An 18,988-nucleotide genomic window follows, 5' to 3' on the forward strand; every position below is an offset into this window, starting at 1 on the left:
GAGCATGGACTTTGGACTCAGGCAGGTGTAAGTTTCAGTATCATTTTTGACACCTGTAGGCTGTTACTGGGGCAGACCACTGGTCTTCTCTAAGTCTTTTTTTTTCTGTCCTATACAAACTTAATCATATTTACCTCATAGGGTTGTGATGATTCAGTGGGAAATCAAGTACAAAATGCTTGGCTCAGCACCTGATATTTTCATTAATTCTCCCTTCTTCCTCTTGAACGAGCCTTTGATCCATGCCATGCCTGCTTCATAGCCTTTGGGACGAACTGATGCAAGACGTTTCCAGAAGAAACAGGTAAATACATGTCAGGATGAGAAACGAAAACAGGTCCAAGTGTCCGTTAGTCCCAGAGGTTTCAGAAGCCTTCAGAGAGGCTGTACCTTTTTGGAGAGGAATCCTCCTTCCTTAGAGAAATGGAAAGAAGCTTTGAACGTCATCACAAAGGCCCTGTCTTCATAAGCTTGGCAAAGGCAAAATCTGGCTTTACTATAGGCCACCTCGGCTCAGTAGCAGAGATAATCTCAGGTCCTGGGCAGCTTAGCTTATAAACCAAGCACAGCTGTTGTGAAAATAATGCAGGCAGGGTCACTTTTATGAAGGAAAATTCTCACGCAAATCTGTTTACAGAGTGAAAGATCTCCTTTCTCCGGAATGGAAAATGCCATTACTTCTCAGAAGATCCACCTGACTTAATTTCGTATCATTAGTATTCATTCAGCGATTTGACCAATATTTGTTGATATCACTTCTGTTTGACAAGTACTTTGGAACTGCTTCTACACGGTACTCATTTAAAACTGGTTTTCCATGCTGCCCTACATACAAGTTGACGCCAAATATTTATTTTTGGGTGCTAATCAGTACTCCTTGGAGGAATGCTAATTAGAATGCTAATCCGTATTCTTTGGAAGTCACCCATCCAAAAGACAGTTAGGATTAGTGGAAAGGGAGAGGAGTTTGGAGTCAGAAGCACGTGTCTCCAACCTGGACTCTTGACTATGTGATTTTAAGCCGATGGCTAAAACACGCCGGGCCCCAGGTCTTACTTTTCTCTAAAATGAAAATGTCTTTCTTACTCTAAAGCCAGTACTCTCTTTCTGGAAGAGCAGATTGGGTGGGTGGAAGGGAGGAATGACCTTATTCATTTTAGAAGACAGAAACTTGCATGGTATCAGAGAGGAGAAAGAGGCCAGCCTGCCCACGGGGAGGGTGTGTTTGGGAACGAGAGGTATCACTGGGACAGCAGAGGAAGGGCCCTTCTGCGTGGTACACTAGTCACACCCCAAAAGCCCAGGCTTTAAGATGTGGTCTTAGAAGTCTCTGTATGATGGAGGGGCTTGAGCTGCTGGGTGGGAGATGCGTGCACCAAGAGTCACGCTGCAAGTGAATTGAAAGTTTTCGCTGAGTAGAGTGCTTCTCTACTTTGCCTTCGCTTCTGACAAATAGGTCAAAAGAAGGGTGGTAGTATTTCTTTTACTTGAAGAATAACAGCACCTAGGCTTTATTGGAGCAAGAGGGGCTTAGATCATTAAGAGACTTGCAATCTCCTGGCTGACATCGGTGCAGAGAGGAGTTCATTAGTTCATTACTGACTCAATCTCTTCCACATCCTGGACAGGTCTCCTGAATTACTGTGATGATCATTGTGTTTGAAAGCTTCCTGATGAGCACCTAGTGGCCTCACTCCCATCCACCCCCTTCTAGGTGAAATCTTTTCTGAGGCTCAGCTGGGTTGTAAACAGCAGGCGCCTAGTTCTGCCTGCTGGGTCCTAGGAGATAGCCTAAAGCTGATAAGCCCAGCACTTGCTGCTTCCCTACAGGGTCCCTATAAAATGAAGGGGCCCAGGACTTAGCAGAAATCACAGAATCCGAACTGCTGGACTCCCCTCTCTACCTTTTTGAAGGCTGAGGAATTCAACCAAAGCAATATAATACTACATCTACATACAATTCTGGTATCATGTCGAGACCTAAGGATTTTCAGAGCAAAAAACCAATGTAAGGAAACAGTAAGTCTCCAGGGCAGTTAAACATCAAGGGATAACCAGGTGTTAATGGTTAGGGACCCAGCCTACACAGGACCGTGAGATTCAGTTCATCAGACGCTTACTGAGCTCTTACTAGGCACCGGATCTTGGGCTGGATACTGGGTGATGGTGGGAGAGATCCAGAGATAATGATGCTAATGACAATGATGGAAAGAGTAGCATGTGCTGAGAGCGACTGTGTGCCAGAAATTGTGCTCATTTCTTTATTCTCTAAAAAGTAGGGGCTCCATAGATACTTGTTGGTGAACTACTCACTTGCCCCAGCTATACTGGCCTCCTCTCTGCTCCTCAGATGCACCTCAGGGCCTTTGCATTCACTCTTTTCTCTACCTGGAAGACTCTTCTTCCAGGTATTTGTGTGGTTGGCTCCCATACCTCCTTGAGGTCTTTACTCCAATGTCACCCTCTCTGTGAGGTCTTCTTGACCACCTGATCTAAAATAGCAATCCCAATCCCACAGCCTTCCTGTTTCCCTTTCTCCACTTTACTTTTCCTCCTTAGCACTACCTAGCGTCCTGTGTTTTACTGATGTGCTATTACCTGGTCTCCCTTGCTGGCATGAAAGCTCCACAAGGATAGGGATTTTGAGTTGCTTGTTCATGGCTGTAGCCCTCTTGCCTAGTCAGATGCTCACATCTTTGTGCAACACATGAATCAGGCGCACTCATCTCATACTAAAATCAAACTTTCTGGGTCAGTTACCCATGCAACAATAAGCATGAAGGATAGTGCAGTGAAATGAAGCCGACAAGGTTTTACCCTCTAAAGATCCATGGCCTGATGGGGATAGGATATTACCCTAATTACATAATGCTCTCCATTCTGCTGAAACAGAGCATGATGGCTGCTTTACCGATATTCTTTCACTGAAATCTTACCACAATTCTAGGCCATTGGTGGTACTGTAAGCCACAGTTTATGGATGCTATTTTAGTTTTTTCTAGCGCTGAAAATATCCATCTAGGCTCTGAATTATAGAGGGGCTGGCTTTATTTAGTTGGCACACATTAATGGTCATTTTGTATCTGAAGCTTACAGTGATCACGGTTCTCTTTCATATTTGTTATCTCCCACGAATCCTACAAAGTATTCATCTTCCTCTATAAATGAGGAAACTGAGGACCAGAGAAGTTAGGTAACTTTCCAGAACCACACAGCCTCGTAAGTCTTCCAGATAGGATCAAACCCAACGCAATCCGTATCCTTACCACTCTCCTTTATTCTGAGGAGGCGCTCAAATGATGGAGGGACTGAGCAGGGGGAGAGGACAGGTGGTCAGGGACTAGATTTTCCTGGAAGGAGGCTGCTGGGACTTCCAGATTGGAAGGCTGGGGAGAAGAGCTTGAACAAAGAACAAGGACTTGCAGGTGGTTATGGGTCAGGGGGAGTGGAATCCTAGATGGGAGGGGATGCGTAATTCCCGAACCCTCATTCTGCCCCCTTCCCCCCCACCCCACTCCTGGTCACTGTGCTCCCCGTGTGATAAGGAGATGTGGGAGATTTCTTGAGCAAGGTCGGGGGAGGGTTTTTTACAGCAACTTCTCTCATTCACTAAGGAATCCATCATAGCCATGCACCTCTTATATCTATGTGGTTAAATTAGCAACACACATTTGTTACATGCTGTCTGAACCTTCCTACAACATTGCATTTCTACATATTACCCACTTCTACTAAACTTTCAAAACTTGGAGACTTTCCCAACACCCCACCCCCTTGAGAGTGGGTACTCTGACAGTGCGGGATGCTGAGAATCAGAAGGCATCATACATTACGTACAGTCATATCCATACAATTAGCCATCCATCATGTTTTGAGTGCCTCCTACAATCCAGGCAAACTGCCTGGCACTAGGGATAAGCAAAGGAATTGATCAGTCTCTGCCCCAAAAGCTCTAGTGTGGAGGACAGTACATAAACAGGCAATCACAATACATCCTGGTAGGGGCTGTGACCATCTGAGGGTTGGGGGGGGAGGGGCACCAGGGAGGGATGTCTTATCCACGTTGGGGTGGGGGCACGAAAAGTTTCAAGGAAGCTGAGTTTCTTAGACATTATGGCAAATTAGGGCAACTGAAGGGAAGCTCAATCTGGCTACAGAGTAGGAAGGGATTTGAGGGAGAAATGAGGCTAGGAAGAGAAGCAGGGGTCAGATTGTCAAGAGTTTTTAAATATATACTATTTTGGTTTGTTTTTGTTTTAAAGATTTATTTATTTATTTATTTGACAGAGAGAGAGAGACAGCGAGAGCAGGAACACAAGCAGGGGGAGTGGGAGAGGGAGAAGCAGGCTTCCTGCCGAGCAGGGAGCCCGATGTGGGACTCGATCCCAGGACCCTGGGATCATGACCTGAGCTGAAGGCAGACGCTTAATGACTGAGCCACCCAGGCGCCCTATACTATTTTGTTTTATTTATTATTTTATTTTTTTCCCTACAGCACACGTAACGGGTAAAACGTGTCCACCAGCAGCCTGGTGAGAGGGCGCAGTTGCAGAGATGAATTACCTGTGTCAGGCTGAGATACAGTCCTGTCCTCTCCTTCCCAGTTTGAGATTCATGATGCTCATTAAGCAGCTGGATTTTATCAGTAAGCCTTGGATAAATGACTCCGTCAGACTAGGTGTGTTTTCTTATCAGTCTGTCCACTCATGTGCTAATTGGAAGTGTGAGTTCTCAGATCAACTGCCGGATTCTAGCCTTGACTCCTACCATTCTCAAGTTGTGTCACCTTGTACAAGTTGTCCCCCCTGGTGGGGAAACTGGATCATACTACTGCGGTGCCTCCATCGAAGGCTCACTCAGGCTGGAAGGAGGTAATGCATATTAAGCTCCTGGCATAATGCCCGGCACACAGTAAGTGATCAGTAAATGGTGACTTCTGTGGTCCTCCAGGTCCCCTACAGCCTAACCGTGTTAGCAATCATCCTCTTGGTCACCGGCATCCCCATCATCATCACCCCTCCCGCCATCATTCCTGGTATCATTGTAATGATACTGAAATCCTAGGAAGTCATTCCTCACTGGGTTCCTCCCCTCCACTGACCCTCCTTGTGGTATTCTTATGAAAGGGAAGGCCCTACGTGGACGGATTTGACTCACGTGAAATTCATTACGTTTATTGAGCTCCTACTATGTGCCAGATATTGTGTTCTAGGTACTAGGGAATCCAAGAGTGAGCTCAATAAAGTTTTCAGGCATGGAACTTACACTCTAATGAGAAGAAGCAGACAATAATAATTACATAAGCAGAGAAAAACAAATACTCTAGAGAAACATGAAGCCGGGGAAGATGGACAGACAGTATCTCGGGTTGGGCAGCTGTTATCATCTATCTTCCAAGAAAGAGTTCCCCTCCTGCACGGAGCTACAGAATTTGGAGTTGGGGAGTTCCTGGGGGTGGGAACTGCTGAGACCGTGTCCTAACACTCCAGAGCCAGCTACAAAGGAGGCCCCCACTTCGAACACACACCCTGTTTGCAGGGCATTCCGGCCCACGTCTTGGCCTCTGGGGGTCTTGTCAAGCTGGAACCGAGAAGAGGCAATCAACAGTAAGTAACAGGGGCTTTCTGCTTCGGCATTCCAACAGAAATACAGGAAACCAAGAGGGCTGCAGGCCTACAAATCTCTGCCTTATCCTTTATGGTCCATGCACCCTGAGGATGTTCAGAAGTGTCTTCGCACAAGCTGAGGGAAAGGAAAAGATGTCTCTAGCTCTTCCTCCTCTTCTCCACCCACATTCCTGACCATCTAATACGCTTTAGGGAGGAAGAAGAGGACAAGGGATAGAGGTGAAAAACTCTGGGTGTCGGGGGGAGCAGGGAAACCTCCTCCACATGCATGCTGTGCTGATTCAGAGGATGGGCTAGGAGAATGGAAACCTGCCAGCACCGCTTTTTCCTGCCCTAGAAGATTCGACGAGGCACTCCTCTCCTCTTGGTGCAGCCAAACACCACGGCAGAACACGCTTCAGAGGAAAACACTGCCTGCTTTCTCAGGTCAAACACATCACAGCCTGTGGTCTATAAGCCACACAGGGGTGCCGGGGGTGCCAAGAAGTAATGATGAAAGAAAATGGGTTGAAATCTAGACATTGAAACTTTGTGTAGCTCTGCTTTGCTCAGTGACTCTGCAAGCTGTATTAGCTACCCTCTAATTCCCTGAGCCCTGCTATGTGCTCTGCATCATACGCTGTCTCTCAGCGACCCGGTGAGGTAGTTCTTATTACCCACCCCTCACAGATGAAGACACAGAGGTTCAGAGAGGTCACGCTCTTCAGTCAGTCATGGCAGCTGAATTTGAACCCACGTTAGTCTATTTGGGAGTCGGTGTCTTAACCATTATACTTCCCTGCTTCCCAGAGGAAAGGGTCAAGAGGGAAACAGTGAAAATAACAACACTCTCCTCCCCCACCTGCTATGTTTCCGGTGCTCAGCAGAGGCAGAAAATTGAGAAATCTTCCATGCGTTCTGGCATAAGTTCTGTCTCAACTTTAAAAAATGTGAATATTTAATTATTTCTGATACCAGATATGACTATTTTTCTCTAGGAAATAGATTAATAAAATGAGAAAGGTCTTTAGAGATGCCAAAGAGCTGACCTTGAAATCCACGGAGAAGGTTAAGTACACTTCCCCAGGGCACAGAGTTAGGTTGGTGGCAGAACTAAGGTTAAAAGAGCAGTGCTCCTGTCTCCCAGGCCAGAGCCTGGAGGAGCCCCCAAAGCTGCTTTGCAGGTTATCACTGCCCTAACATATGACCGCTTGAAGGAGGATGACTGCTTTGTTTGCACACTAGGGATTTTAAACACAAGCTGAACTCAGCTGAACAGTTGTTAAACAAGGCTCTTCTGGCCCCTTCTGATGAGTTAGTCTCTGCCATCTCCTTTCCTAGGTCATGTGCTCTTTTGAATTAGGAGATTCCTGCGATTTCTCCTTGTATTTAGCTGGAGTGGATGTTCCTCTCTCTCTGGGGCAGATGGTTCTATTTCTAGTTCAGAACCTGCTGTCATTTACTCTAGCCTCCCACACTAATACTGACTCTTCTGTCTGCCTGGCTGGCTTCTGCCAACCTCTGCAATCTGGACCCATTCCACCCAGCTCATCTTTTTCTTCCCCATGTCGTGACACACACTACTTCTTGTCAGATCGGAGTCCTGGGCTTACCCTATTTCTGCCACAGAAATATCCTCCGTGCTCTCCCCCTGTGCAAATCCATTCTTCAAGGCTTTGCTCAGACCCTCCTGCCCCAGATTTCCCCATATACCTACAGCCCTGGATGAGCTCCCTTGACATTTATTTTCTCAAGCACATAATTTGACCCTCAAAATGTTTCCGCACATTCCTCCAAATGTAATGCAGGCCCCTTGAGGGCAGGCCCACGTGTTCATTGGTTCCCTAGAGACTTTTAAAAGCACCTCATATGGTGAGATACAAAGAGAGATATAAGTGATGGTTGCTTCTCGTCCTGGAGGGGAGACTAGTACTTGGCAGACATCTGTCTGGTACATATCGTACCCTCCACAAAGGTTTGTTTTATTGAACTAACATATATGATGCCCCTTATTGCAACAAGAGGTGGCGTTATAGGGAAGGCATCATGAAAGAAGTGGCATTTGAACTGGGCCTTAAGAACAAGGAATGTTACTTTAAAAACAGAATTGGCAGAAGAAACCTTTTCCGACAGCCGGCTGCCGGGCACACACACCGCCAGGCACAAAGCACACCAGGTTCAGGGGGAAAGCAGCGGAGCTCTGTCCCTGCCCCAGCACCAACTAGCCTTAGTGAGAGTGGTCAGGTTGCTTAATTTCCCTGCCCCCTCCCCTTTCCTTCCCACTCCAAAGTAGGATGGGCTCTGGAAGAGGTCAAGGTTCAAATCATAGCTGTGTGACCTTCAGCCAGTCAGCTGGGGCGGGGGCTCAGTTTCCTTCCAATAAGACGGGTAAAATAATCTTGCCTTGCAAGGTTTTGTGAGGTTTTAAGAACATATTTAAGTTGCTAAATGCAGAGCTTGGTGTTACTGTATTTCCTTCTACCAGAGTAGGGGTGACAACCCCGATCTGCCTCCCTCTCCTGGCGCCGCCCCAGGTTTCCCAGCACACAGCACAGAGCCTGTCCGTTGTAGGGGCTACGGATAGACTGCAGGACCCCTAAAGGGAAAATGGAGTTGAAAGAGCTTCAGAAAAAAAAAAAAAAAGTAAACAGCATGGATAGTGGACTTACCAGGGAAGGGGGATGCTCAATAAATGCGTTTCCTTGAATAGACTTTGTGCAGTCCAAGAATCTTTGCTAACTCTCTCTAAACATGCCTCCGCCGAGCCAACTGGTTTCTCGAAGCTCCTTCTGCCTCCGCCTTCAAACCCCCATTAAGAGTCAAGGCCCCACACGGGTCGGGCTGGGAGGGTGTTATGGGGAGGGGCGGGATTTCCCCAAGTCCCTAGAGAAAAGATGGGGGGCGTAGTCAGGTTCCCGCCTCCTTCCTCCCATTCCCGGGGGCAGGGCTCCTGGGCGCCCACCCCCTTCATTTCCTCTCTCAACAGGTCGGAGGGAAGGGACTCGAACTTGGCCCAAGGCAAAAGCTCAACCCCAGCTCTCCTCCCTCCGACCCGCCTGGCCACCCCCACTTCAGCCGCCTATCCCCGGGGCCCTTGTGGCACCCGCTCAGTCGCCAGTCCCGGCCCCGCCATCGACCCAGACCTGCGCCCCTCCCTTTGGCCACCTCGACTCCCGGCCCCCGCCTGGGTAGACCCAGGCCAGTTGCCCTCCCTACTTCGGCGCCTCCTGCCCCCTCCCACTCGGCCACTTCAGTCGCCTGCCCCGGCCTCCGTAGACCCCGCTGGGACACCCCGCCCCCCACCCCCGCCGCCGCAGACCGCGCTCGGCCACCACCCTCCCCTCGGCTCCCCCCGCCCCCACCGCAGGCCTCGAAGACCCCGCTGGGACGCCCTCCCCCCACTGCCACCTCGGCCCCGTAGACCTCGCTGGGACACCCTCCCCCCAACCCGGCCGCCGCAGACCGCGCTCGGCCACCACCCTCCCCTCGGCTCCCCCCGCCCCCACCGCAGGCCTCGAAGACCCCGCTGGGACACCCTCCCCCCACTGCCACCTCGGCCCCGTAGACCTCGCTGGGACACCCTCCCCCCAACCCGGCCGCCTCAGACCGCGCTCGGCCACCCTCCTCCCCTCGGCTCCCCCACCCCGGGCCTCGGAGACCCGCCTGGAACACCCCCACCCCGGCCGCGTGGACCCCGCGGCGCCGCCCCCGCTCGGCCCCCCTCCTTGGGGTCGTGGCGGCGGGGGGAGGGGCCGCGCCGGCCCCCGCGTGCGTGGCAGGCTCTCTCGGCTCGGCTCTCCCGGCCTCCCTTCCCGGGAGGCGGGGTCGGCGCCGCGGCGGCGGCGGCGGCGGCGGCGGAGGCAGGCCCCCTCCTCCTTCCTCCCTCGTCCGGCCTCCTTCCTCGCGCGCCCGCCGCCCGCTCTCTCCCGGCCGCTCCGACGCCAGCAGCGCCCGCGTGCCGCTCGCCCAGCCCCGGGGGAGCCCGAGGAAGTTTCCCGGGCCGCGTGCCCCGCTCGCTCGCCTCGCAGTCCGCGGCCTCACCCGCCGCCGCGCCCGCCATGCCCTCGGTCAAACAAAGGGGCTCCAAGGGCGGCCACGGGGCCGCGAGCCCTTCGGAGAAGGGCGCCCACCCGTCGGGCGGCGCGGATGACGTGGCGAGGAAGCCGCCGCCGGCGCCGCAGCAGCCGCCGGCGCCCGCGCCGCAGTCGCAGCAGCAGCACCCGCCGCAGCATCCGCAGAACCAGGCGCACGGCAAGGGCGGCCACCGCGGCGGCAAGTCCTCCTCCGCCGCCGCCGCCGCCGCCGCCGCCTCGTCCTCGGCGTCCTGCTCGCGCAGGCTCGGCCGGGCGCTCAACTTTCTCTTCTACCTCGCCCTGGTGGCGGCGGCCGCCTTCTCGGGCTGGTGTGTCCACCACGTCCTGGAGGAGGTCCAGCAGGTCCGGCGCGGCCACCAGGACTTCTCCCGGCAGAGGGAGGAGCTGGGCCAGGGCTTGCAGGGCGTCGAGCAGAAGGTGGGTACCCCGGCCCCCCGACCCGCGGCGCCCTGCGCCACAGCCGGGCCGCTGGCTCTGCCCAGGCCCCGGGGGCCGGGACCAGAGCCGGGCTCCCTACTCGGGCGGTCCGGGCTGGGGATGCCCCGTCCCCGGGCCCCTAGTCCCCGCGCGGCCCCCAGACCCGCTTTGTTAATGGCCGCGGAGGAATCGGCCCCGAGGGATGGGCCGCCGCGAGGATGGTCAGGCCAGCCGGAGAGGGTGGGCCAAGGGCCTGTCACAGGGAATTAGCGGTGACCTGTAAGGAAGCCGCCAGGCTCTGGGGAGCCCATTCTCTTCGGATTAGGAACCGCTGAATGGGCAGAGTTGTTTGAAAAGGAGGTAGGAAGGGACGCCAGCGCATCCCTGGGAGCCTCGCGCAAGGCCGCACCTGGGCTCCCTGTGGAAGACATCTGAGCCAGGTTTTCGTAAATCCCGATCCTGGGGAAGAAAAAGCAAGTAATCGTACTCATTTGCGAAGTTCAAATGAAGTATTACCTATCTTCAGACCCCTTGTCTTTTGGTGGACCAGTGTCCCCATGTGGGCCTTTGAAGTAGCATAAACCAGCTTCAGAGGAAAGCAAAGGCCCCCCAATACTAGAGGGTACTGGTGAGTAATACCACAAGACACATTTACATGATGTTAAGAGGGCTTACTCATTATCTAATCATCATAGCCACCCTGGCGGGGAGGGAGGAGTAGCAGTTTTGACTCCATTTTCCAGACAAGAAGATTGAGGTTTAGAGAGATCAAGTGAATTGATAAAGACCCCAGCTGGTGAGTGGCAAACTCCATGAGAATGTCTAGGCCACTGCCCAGTTTGGGGTCCACTGAGGCCTCTCTCAGGTATGGATGGACCCAACTTTCACCACAGAGCCTCTTGGGTTCCACCCTGTCTGTATTTTTCCACACCAGGTGCATCTCCCTCCGTCTGATCCCTTCTCTCAGTCCTCCTCCGCCGTCCTCCACTAATGTCATTGCTCAATGAAAGTTGGTTGTATGATCGAAACAAAAAATCCCGCCACCACTTCTGAGCCCGGAACGGCTGCCTCCTTTTCCCAGCATGCTGCCTGCCCTGCCAAGTTTCTATTGACTTTTGTGGAGTATGCAGGACTAGGAATTTCCTCTTAAGACTGGCAGAGCAACTGGGATGAGTCAGCCTGCTCCATGCTGCAGGCCAAGGGAGGTGACTTTTCGGAGGCAATTAAGTAGGCAGTGCTGCTTTGCCTATCCTGAACGTCAACTCATTCTTAAGAAGTAGGACATACCGCTGGAGCATAATCACTAGCCTCTCGTTTCCTCTCTCTCGTCCACCCGGTTACCAATCAATCACAATATTTATTGAAGTCTGATAGTGATATGGAGGCCTCTTGGCCCTGTGGAGGGGGTAGGAAGGTGCAAAAAGGCACAAATCCTGTTTGCAAAGCAGCACGTAAGTAGGTTTCAGGGAAGGGTCACTGCTGTGTGAGTTCAGAAGAGAGAGGGTGTGGAGTTTGCCTAGGCCTTTATCCCAGTGGCCAGGGCAGTGCCAGTGTAGACCTCGCTGGTGGTAACTGTTGAGGGGAGGAGTGGGAGACAGAGGCAGGGGGCTGTCTTGAGTATGTTGAAGGGACAGCAGGTGGCTGTCCAGCCTGTAGCAGAGTAACATTTAGGAAGTAGTGAGATGGGAAGTTGAACTTGAGGCCCAGATGGGGAAGGTCTTGAATCGCGGTTGAAGAAACTGGGCTTTACTCTCTCTGCTTCTCCCCTGCCTCTCCCTTACTCCCTCCTCCCTGGCTCCTACCTCTTTTCTATCAAAGCTGTGTGTAGATTACTTTCCGCTTTGGGGCCGAGTTTTCCCATCTACACAGAGAAGGGAGGGCTCTGTCCAGATTTTTAAGCATCCACCTGGCTGTACACTGTTGAAACAGTGACCTTTCTTTTTAATTGAGCAGTGTAATCAAGCTGTATGTAATGCCTCGTATTTATTGTGCACTCACCTCTTTTGACTCTCACAGCAGCCCCGAGAGGTGAGCACGAGTAGACTCTCCGCCTTTCACAGATGAAGAGAGTGAGACACAAGAAGGCAGAGTAAATGCAAGGTTGCACAGCTAGTAAGGGGCAGGACTAGGATTCATACTGCAGTTAGCTCCTGGAACACTCTTAACCGCGTGTCTGTTCATTTTGTTATCTTGCCCGTGCCCCACTTGGTACGTAGTAGGTGCTCAATTAATGCTCAGTCCGGTGATATGGAACTCAGAACGTGCCCAGAACAGTACTGAGGTTTGTCACTGTGTGTGACTACTTCTGCCTGCACCTCGGAGGTGGCCAGGAAATAAGAGATTTTGCTATGAAGAATGAGTCGTGCTGGCTCCTCAGACAGCCTAAGCTTGAGCCCCTTTTTAACTGTGATGCTTGGTGCAGGGTGGGGTTTGGTTCTTAGCAGGAACATATACTTACAATATTATTACTCATAATTAGTGTTCATTATGGGCTAGGCATCCTATTAAGTGCTTCCCAGCCACGCTCTGAGGCAGGATCCATTTTTTAGCACTGTTTCACAGGTGGGCCAGCAGGGCCTGGAGCCTGCTGTGTTACTCATTCAGGGTCACACACGGACCCTAAGTGGGGGAACCGGGATCGGAGTCAAAAGCAGTGTGACTTAAAGCACTCGACTTCACGGGGCGCTCGCCTGGTCTCATTCTGCAGACGCTTTCGGTGTGGGGAGATGGTCCAGGTCTGCTGAATGACCGCAGCCTGGGCAGAGAAGCTGGCCTGTCCTTACATGGAAGGTTCAGCGGGCACAGTGGGTGCGGGCTTCCGAAAACGTTGGTAGTTCAGTTGGAGGCCGGGAGGGGCCCGTGTTGCCCTGGTGGATCCAGGGTGGCATAAAGTGATGGTTCAGGAGGGACAGGCGAATGAGATGAACAGCTATTTGTGGAAGAGTGAGTTCTCTGGTTGTGTTTCTTTGTTTTCTCATCCTGACTCTCGAGGAGTCAGGGCTGCTGAGGTAGGTGGCGTCTCCTGCAGGCGCTCAGTGCGCTTTGAACAGGCTTCTGCTCAAGCTTATCGCTAGAGGTTAAGAGCTCAGGTTGGGAAATCACACGTTCTGGGATTTTGCTGCTCAGCCTGACCACTTCCCAGTCTCCTGATTTGTAAACTGGAGATCAGTGGGAGCCACGCACTCATGAGGGTATTACGAAGTAGTTTGCATATCTGTTGGTGTACAGGAAATGCCCCGATGAACGGCAGCCACGACCGTCTCCCCGCGTGCTGTGAGCTCCTCGAGTGCAGGGACCCTGTCCTAGCCATTATTTTCCTGCCCACCATTTGGTGGCCACCCCACATGTTGGGGAAACAGATGCATCCACTGCCTGTTGATTATAATGAGGTCTTTGCATGTAAAGATGTACAGCTCACAGCACCATCTGTAGGGGGGCGATTTCCGTATTCTTTTCATAGTGTTGGGGGTTGGTGTTTCATCCATAATTTCTGGTCTACTCCCCTTCCTAGCCATTTGCCAAGAGCCAGCCCATGTTAGGGGTGACAGGGATCAGAGGGGAAGTGGACCAGCTCAGTCTTCACCAGGCTTTGTACTAGTAGTTAACTGTTCCTGCTCCATTCAGAAAATACTGAATGAGCGCCAGCCACGTTGCAGGTCCCGTGCTCACCCGCCCGCGCCGCTGTTCTGAGTACGGTGCGCGACAGGCGGGTGCTGTGATTGAACAACTTCGTTTGGAGGTGAGTTCTCCCTGGTACCTTCTCAGAGTACCCTTTATGATTCAGGTTATATTGAGTCGAACAGGGAAATTGTCTAGTCGTCTGGAGCCCCTGAAAACCTAATTCTAATCTATCTAAAACTCACAGACTGTTGGAAACCGAAACGGACTTTAGAAACTATTTGTTAATAGACGAGGAGTTGGGACCTGGAAAGTGAGTGACTTATGTGTGCTCACAGATCTGGTTTTAGGTGGGGCTGGAACCAGAGTCCAGGCATCCTGTTCTCGTTTCTGTAGCTTTTCCCCTGAGGCATGAGGGCTAAGGATGGTCTCCGAATCTCCTGACTGCTGAGCTACTCCCAGAGGAAAGATTAAACAATAATGAAGACCATGGCTGCCATTTGTTGATCATTCACTATGTGTCTGGCACAGCTGAAGCTTTAGATATATTCACTCGCTTAATCCTCGCAAGATGAGCCTGCCAGTCAGGTACTATTTTGTTCCCATCCTGCAGCTGAGGCAACCAAGGCACAGACGTGCTGAGTAACTTGCCCAAGATCACACAGCTAGGAAGTGTCCAAGCCAAGATTCGAACAGGCAGTCTGGTTCCAGAGCCCATGCTATTTTATTTTTTACCTTGTTGCCATGGAAATATTCAAGCGTAAACAGAAGAGATCAATACAGTGAATCCCCGTTTCAATAGTGCTTTTTTTTTTCTTTTTTTTCTTTTTTTGCTATTCTTGTTTCATTCTATCACCACCTCTTCCCTCCCATTTTGTTTTGCTCTTTTTGGGCCGGGGGAGAGCTGGGTCTCTGAAGCCTTCTATTCCACCCTTGGTCGGGTGCCCACCTGATCTCTCTCACTCTCAGATACTCTGGGTGTTGGGAAATAGCCCAGGTCTGTGGAATGGCTGCAGCCTGGGCGGGGAGGATGGCCTGCCCTGAGTCAGGAGATTCAGCGGGCACAGGCGGGGGCAGGCCCTCTGGAGGGCCCGCGAGGCTCTGGCAGACCCAGTGGATATCGAGCCAGGATCTGATTTTGACTGATAGCATTAGTTCACCCCAAGTATTTCAAGATTTATTTCTAACAAATAGGAGCTTCTTCTCTTCCCTTTCCTTTTGGCAAAACACAGTATATTATACCTAACAAAGTTAACGGTAATGCTTGCTTCTCATCTGATACCTAGTTCAAAATCAGATTTCCCTGACCCCCTTAAAAAATATCTCTTTTATAGTTGCTTTGTTTGAATCAGGATCCATATAAATCCACACATTACGTTTGGTTGATAAATCTCTTAAATTTCTTTTAATGTGTAATAGTTTCCTGGCTTTCCCCCTTTAAAGATGCCATTTAATTCTTGAAGATCCTCATTCTTTGTTGTGTAGAATTTTCCACATCGTGGGTTTGGCTGATTGCACCCTCATAGGATGTTTTTCTCTTATTGTGAATTGGTGGTTAGAGCTGGAGACTTGAGAGATTCAGATTCTTTTTTTGCAAGAAAGCATTTTGGGTGGCTCTGTGAGCCAATAGTCACCAGCCCGTCAGCCTCGACACATCAAACCAGCTCCCCGGAGAGGTTCCAGGTCAGACCTTGGTTAGGGGAGAATTTATTTAGAATGAGTGTGTCGTGGCAAACAGGATCATAACGTGCTCACAAAGCCAGAGAATGCTAAGGGAACATCTGGCCCACGGTCCTATTTTCGGGTGAGGACAGTGACTTGGTCAGGGCCGCCCAACTAGAAGTGGCAAGCTAGACACCTAAACCTTTGTCTCTTGCCTCCCAGCCCAGTGTCTCCCATGTGCCTCAGCTTTTCTCCCTGTGAAAAGTTGTAAGACTTTTCAGTTCCAAGAGCTAGAAATTCAGCCTAACTGGCTTAGAGAGGGAGGGGGGACGGAGAGTCTGAGAGAACTTATTGGCTTAAACTAAAAAGTTCAGGAGATTCCTTCAGGTATAGCTGTACCCAGAGATGCACATTGTGTCTTCAGAACTCGATCTTGCCATCTCTCAGTTCTGCTTCCCACTGTGCTGGCTTGATTCGTAGACTGGCGTTCTTCGTGGGCCAGTCTGAGCCTGTCCAGGCTTCCATCATCCTATAGCTAGCAGTCCGAGTAGAAAAAGGTTTTCTGTACCAGTAGTTTTAACAGAAGTCTTGGAATTGACTGACCGGCCTTAGGCCCATCCCTGGGCTAATCACGGGGGCTTCAGGAGGGAGGATCCCAGGAGCACTTGGAAAGGGCCTTTCAGTTGGTCCCCCAAAGCACATGGACTGTGTGTGGAGGGAAGGTTCTCCAAGGACAATCATTTTCCTGTTCCAGAAGAGGGACCTGGAAACCTGGCAGACAAAAAGAGATATAGCTGTATTGCATAAAACTCAGCAGCTCTTCTCAGCAGTTAACATGTGGATTTTGGTTACAGGTGCAGTCTCTTCAAGCCACATTTGGGACTTTTGAGTCCATCTTGAGAAGCTCCCAGCATAAACAAGACCTCACGGAGAAAGCTGTGAAGCAAGGGGAGAGTGAGATCAACCGGATCAGTGAAGTTCTGCAGAAGCTCCAGAACGAGATTCTCAAAGACCTCTCTGATGGCATCCACGTGGTGAAGGATGCCCGGGAGCGGGACTTCACGTCTCTTGAGAACACGGTGGAGGAAAGGCTGACGGAACTCACCAAGTCCATCAACGACAACATTGCTATCTTCACCGAAGTCCAGAAGAGGAGCCAGAAGGAAATCAGCGATGTGAAGGCGAAGGTTGCCTCCCTGGAAGACTCCGAGGGCTACAAGCAGGATTTGAAAGCCTTGACGGAAGCTGTGAAGGAAACACAGTCCTCTGTGAAGTCCAGAGAAAAGGACATCGAGGCCCTGAGAAGCACCCTCCAGACCTTGGAGTCTGACGTCTACACTGAGGTCAAGGAGCTGGTGAGCCTCAAGCAGGAGCAGCTGAAGTTCAAGGAGGCGGCCAATTCGGAGCACCTCACCTTGCAGGCCCTCACAGAGAAGCTCCTGCAGTCCGAGGAGGTCACCTCCCGCCTTCCTGAGGAGATCAGGAGACTCAGGGAGGAGCTGCACCACCTGGAAGCCGAGGCCCTTAGGCCGGAAGAAGATGGGGTTTACAAACACTCTGACTCCTTGGCGGCGCTCCAGGAGAAGAGTCAGGGACTGGACTCCAGGCTCCAAACCGTGGAAGACGGCATGGATGCCGTGCAGACGGCCTCCACCCGGCACAGTGAGGACCTGGAGGCCCTGCTGGCCAAGAGCGAGGAGCACGAGCGGCGCCTGGCCGCCCTGCAGGAGCACGTGGTGGGCCTGGGCCCTTCGGGGGCTGACGCGGGCGGCCTGGCCGGCACGGTGGGGAGCCTGGGGGAGGCCCAGCTCTCGCTCTACAGCGACGTGGAGGAGCTGAAGAGAAGCGTGGGTGAGCTCCCCAGCACCGTGGAGGCTCTCCAGAAGGTGCAGGAGCAAGTCCACACGCTGCTGGGCCAGGACCCGGCCCGGGCGGCCCCCTTGCCTCAGGACTTCCTGGACAGACTCTCTTCTCTAGACAACCTCAAAGCCTCAGTCAGCCAAGTGGAGTCGGACTTGAGGATGCTCAGGACTGCTGTGGACAGTTTGGTCGCCTACTCGGTGAAAATAGAAACCAACGAGAACAACTTGGAATCAGCTAAGGGCTTGTTAGATGACCTGAGAAATGACCTGGATAGGTTGTTTTTGAAAGTGGAAAAGATTCACGAAAAAGTCTGAATGAATTGCGTGTGTAGGGTGCAGAGTTAAGTCGTTTCTCATGACCAAAAAATGTGTTGTTTTCTTCCATCGCGCCCTACCCCCCATGTTCTCTGTCCCCCCTTAAAAAGCAGTGGACACCCCCCCTGAACACCAAGGCATTTTATGTTTTTGTGCCCAGTTAATTTATTTACGAGTGTTACCACACACCGTTGGTTTCTCAAGTTTTCTGCTTCTGCTTTTGGTTTTCCTCAAGGCCCGGCCCCTGCCAATCAGAGGTGCCTTTTCGAAGGGATGACTAGTGTCAGAGAAGAATGGCTTCAGTTGAGGATTAGCAGAGGCAGATTAAGGGGAACCTCAAAAAACCTGCCTGGCTGACAGATTTCACATAAAAAAAAGTGGGGGGAGGAGGCACTTTTCTTTCTAGTTCTCTTCAAGGAAAATTAATTTTACCTTTATTTTTTTTTTAATTTTCTTTTTTTTAATGCTTCTGGCCGAAGTTTTCATGAGCTGCCACTCACTTCTTGTCTTCCACTTTAAATTGGTTAAAACTCACAAGAGTCAGCTCTGATGTGGGAGGGAGACAAGCCCCTCGGTTTTTAGTTGATACGAACCAGCTGCTTGACTTGCTGGTCACCTCCCATGGTGTGGGGTGTCTTTTCCATTCCTGAATCATCTCGTGATCTCAAAGGTGACTATGCAAAGAATCCAGATGGTTCTGAATACAAAGGCACAACACCTCACAGAGTCCACTGTGGCCGGCCTGCGTCACCTCTTGGTCGGGTCCCCAAATAATACATAGGTTTAGAATCCTGGAAAGGGGACTCCCTGGATTCTTTCAGGAAATGTGTGATGAGAGTGGTCCACAAAGGCATGGGCTGTCTCTCCCTGGAGAATGGAGGCCACGTGTTTCTATTTTACCATTATGTCCATGAAGAGGTTTGCTGTCCGAGCAGACCCCCATCTGTCAGGAGGAATGTGTGCATTTTCTGTAGTTTTTTGCTGTTTTCCTTCGAGCTGTACTGTTCTTTAATGGCTGTCTTGCCCTTCAAAAAAGAAGAAAAAAAGAAAAGAAAAAAAAGGTTTGTTTAGTTTACTGTGAAATGAACTGTATGGCTTATTTACAGTATTTTTAATTCTTAATAAACACTTGAGCTTTGTTACGACTTTTCTAGAGTGGTGGCTTTCTGAGAATTTAGCAATTGCGATGTATTTTGTTAATTAGATTAGAAAGATTTTGAAGTTTTCAATTTTAAGACTTTGTTTCAATTCTAAAAGCAAGGTGGCCTCATTCGTAGGCCTGGGGACATATCTTTGATTGACTGTTACAGGTTTGGTTATAGGTCTTCACAGGACTCCCCACTCTTAGCTACAGCAGAATCTTCTGGGAACTTCAAACAATCCCTGGGCCTGCCCCCAGGGATTCCGATTCAGT

The 18,988-nt window shown here is 51.1% G+C and overlaps 2 protein-coding genes across 4 annotated transcripts in view; one reads left to right on the top strand and one right to left on the bottom strand.

Annotated features, from left to right (window-relative positions):
- Positions 1 to 8,742, bottom strand: part of TCP11L2 (t-complex 11 like 2) — a 79,608-nt gene extending 70,866 nt beyond the window's left edge. Inside the window, exons 1-2 of one of the 3 annotated variants that reach the window (XM_064590682.1) lie at positions 8,276 to 8,742; positions 135 to 275 (exon numbers count right to left, since the gene is read on the bottom strand). The gene's annotated coding sequence lies outside the window, so the exon portion shown is untranslated. The remainder of the gene's footprint in view (positions 1 to 134; positions 276 to 8,275) is intronic. The other 2 variants (XM_064590681.1, XM_064590678.1) reach the window with 2 other exon arrangements.
- Positions 8,743 to 9,457: 715 nt separating this feature from the next.
- CKAP4 (cytoskeleton associated protein 4) lies at positions 9,458 to 18,719 on the top strand. The gene is made up of 2 exons (XM_045872684.3): positions 9,458 to 10,117; positions 16,252 to 18,719. The coding sequence occupies exons 1-2, from the start codon at positions 9,665 to 9,667 to the stop codon at positions 17,572 to 17,574; spliced, it is 1,776 nt and encodes a 591-aa protein (XP_045728640.2). The 5' UTR covers positions 9,458 to 9,664; the 3' UTR covers positions 17,575 to 18,719.
- Positions 18,720 to 18,988: the final 269 nt, after the last annotated feature.

This window comes from Mirounga angustirostris, unplaced genomic scaffold (genome assembly GCF_029215605.1).
Source record: "Mirounga angustirostris isolate CCGP_5_RB_7025 unplaced genomic scaffold, mMirAng1.0.hap1 SCAF_5, whole genome shotgun sequence".
Lineage (NCBI taxonomy): Eukaryota > Metazoa > Chordata > Mammalia > Carnivora > Phocidae > Mirounga > Mirounga angustirostris.

Excerpts from the sequence above, each read along its gene's own strand:
- CKAP4 (XM_045872684.3), top strand. The coding sequence starts at position 9,665 with ATGCCCTCGGTCAAACAAAGGGGCTCCAAGGGCGGCCACGGGGCCGCG. Across the intron at positions 10,118-16,251 it reads TGCAGGGCGTCGAGCAGAAG|GTGCAGTCTCTTCAAGCCAC; the intron begins GTGGGTACCCCG and ends TTTTGGTTACAG.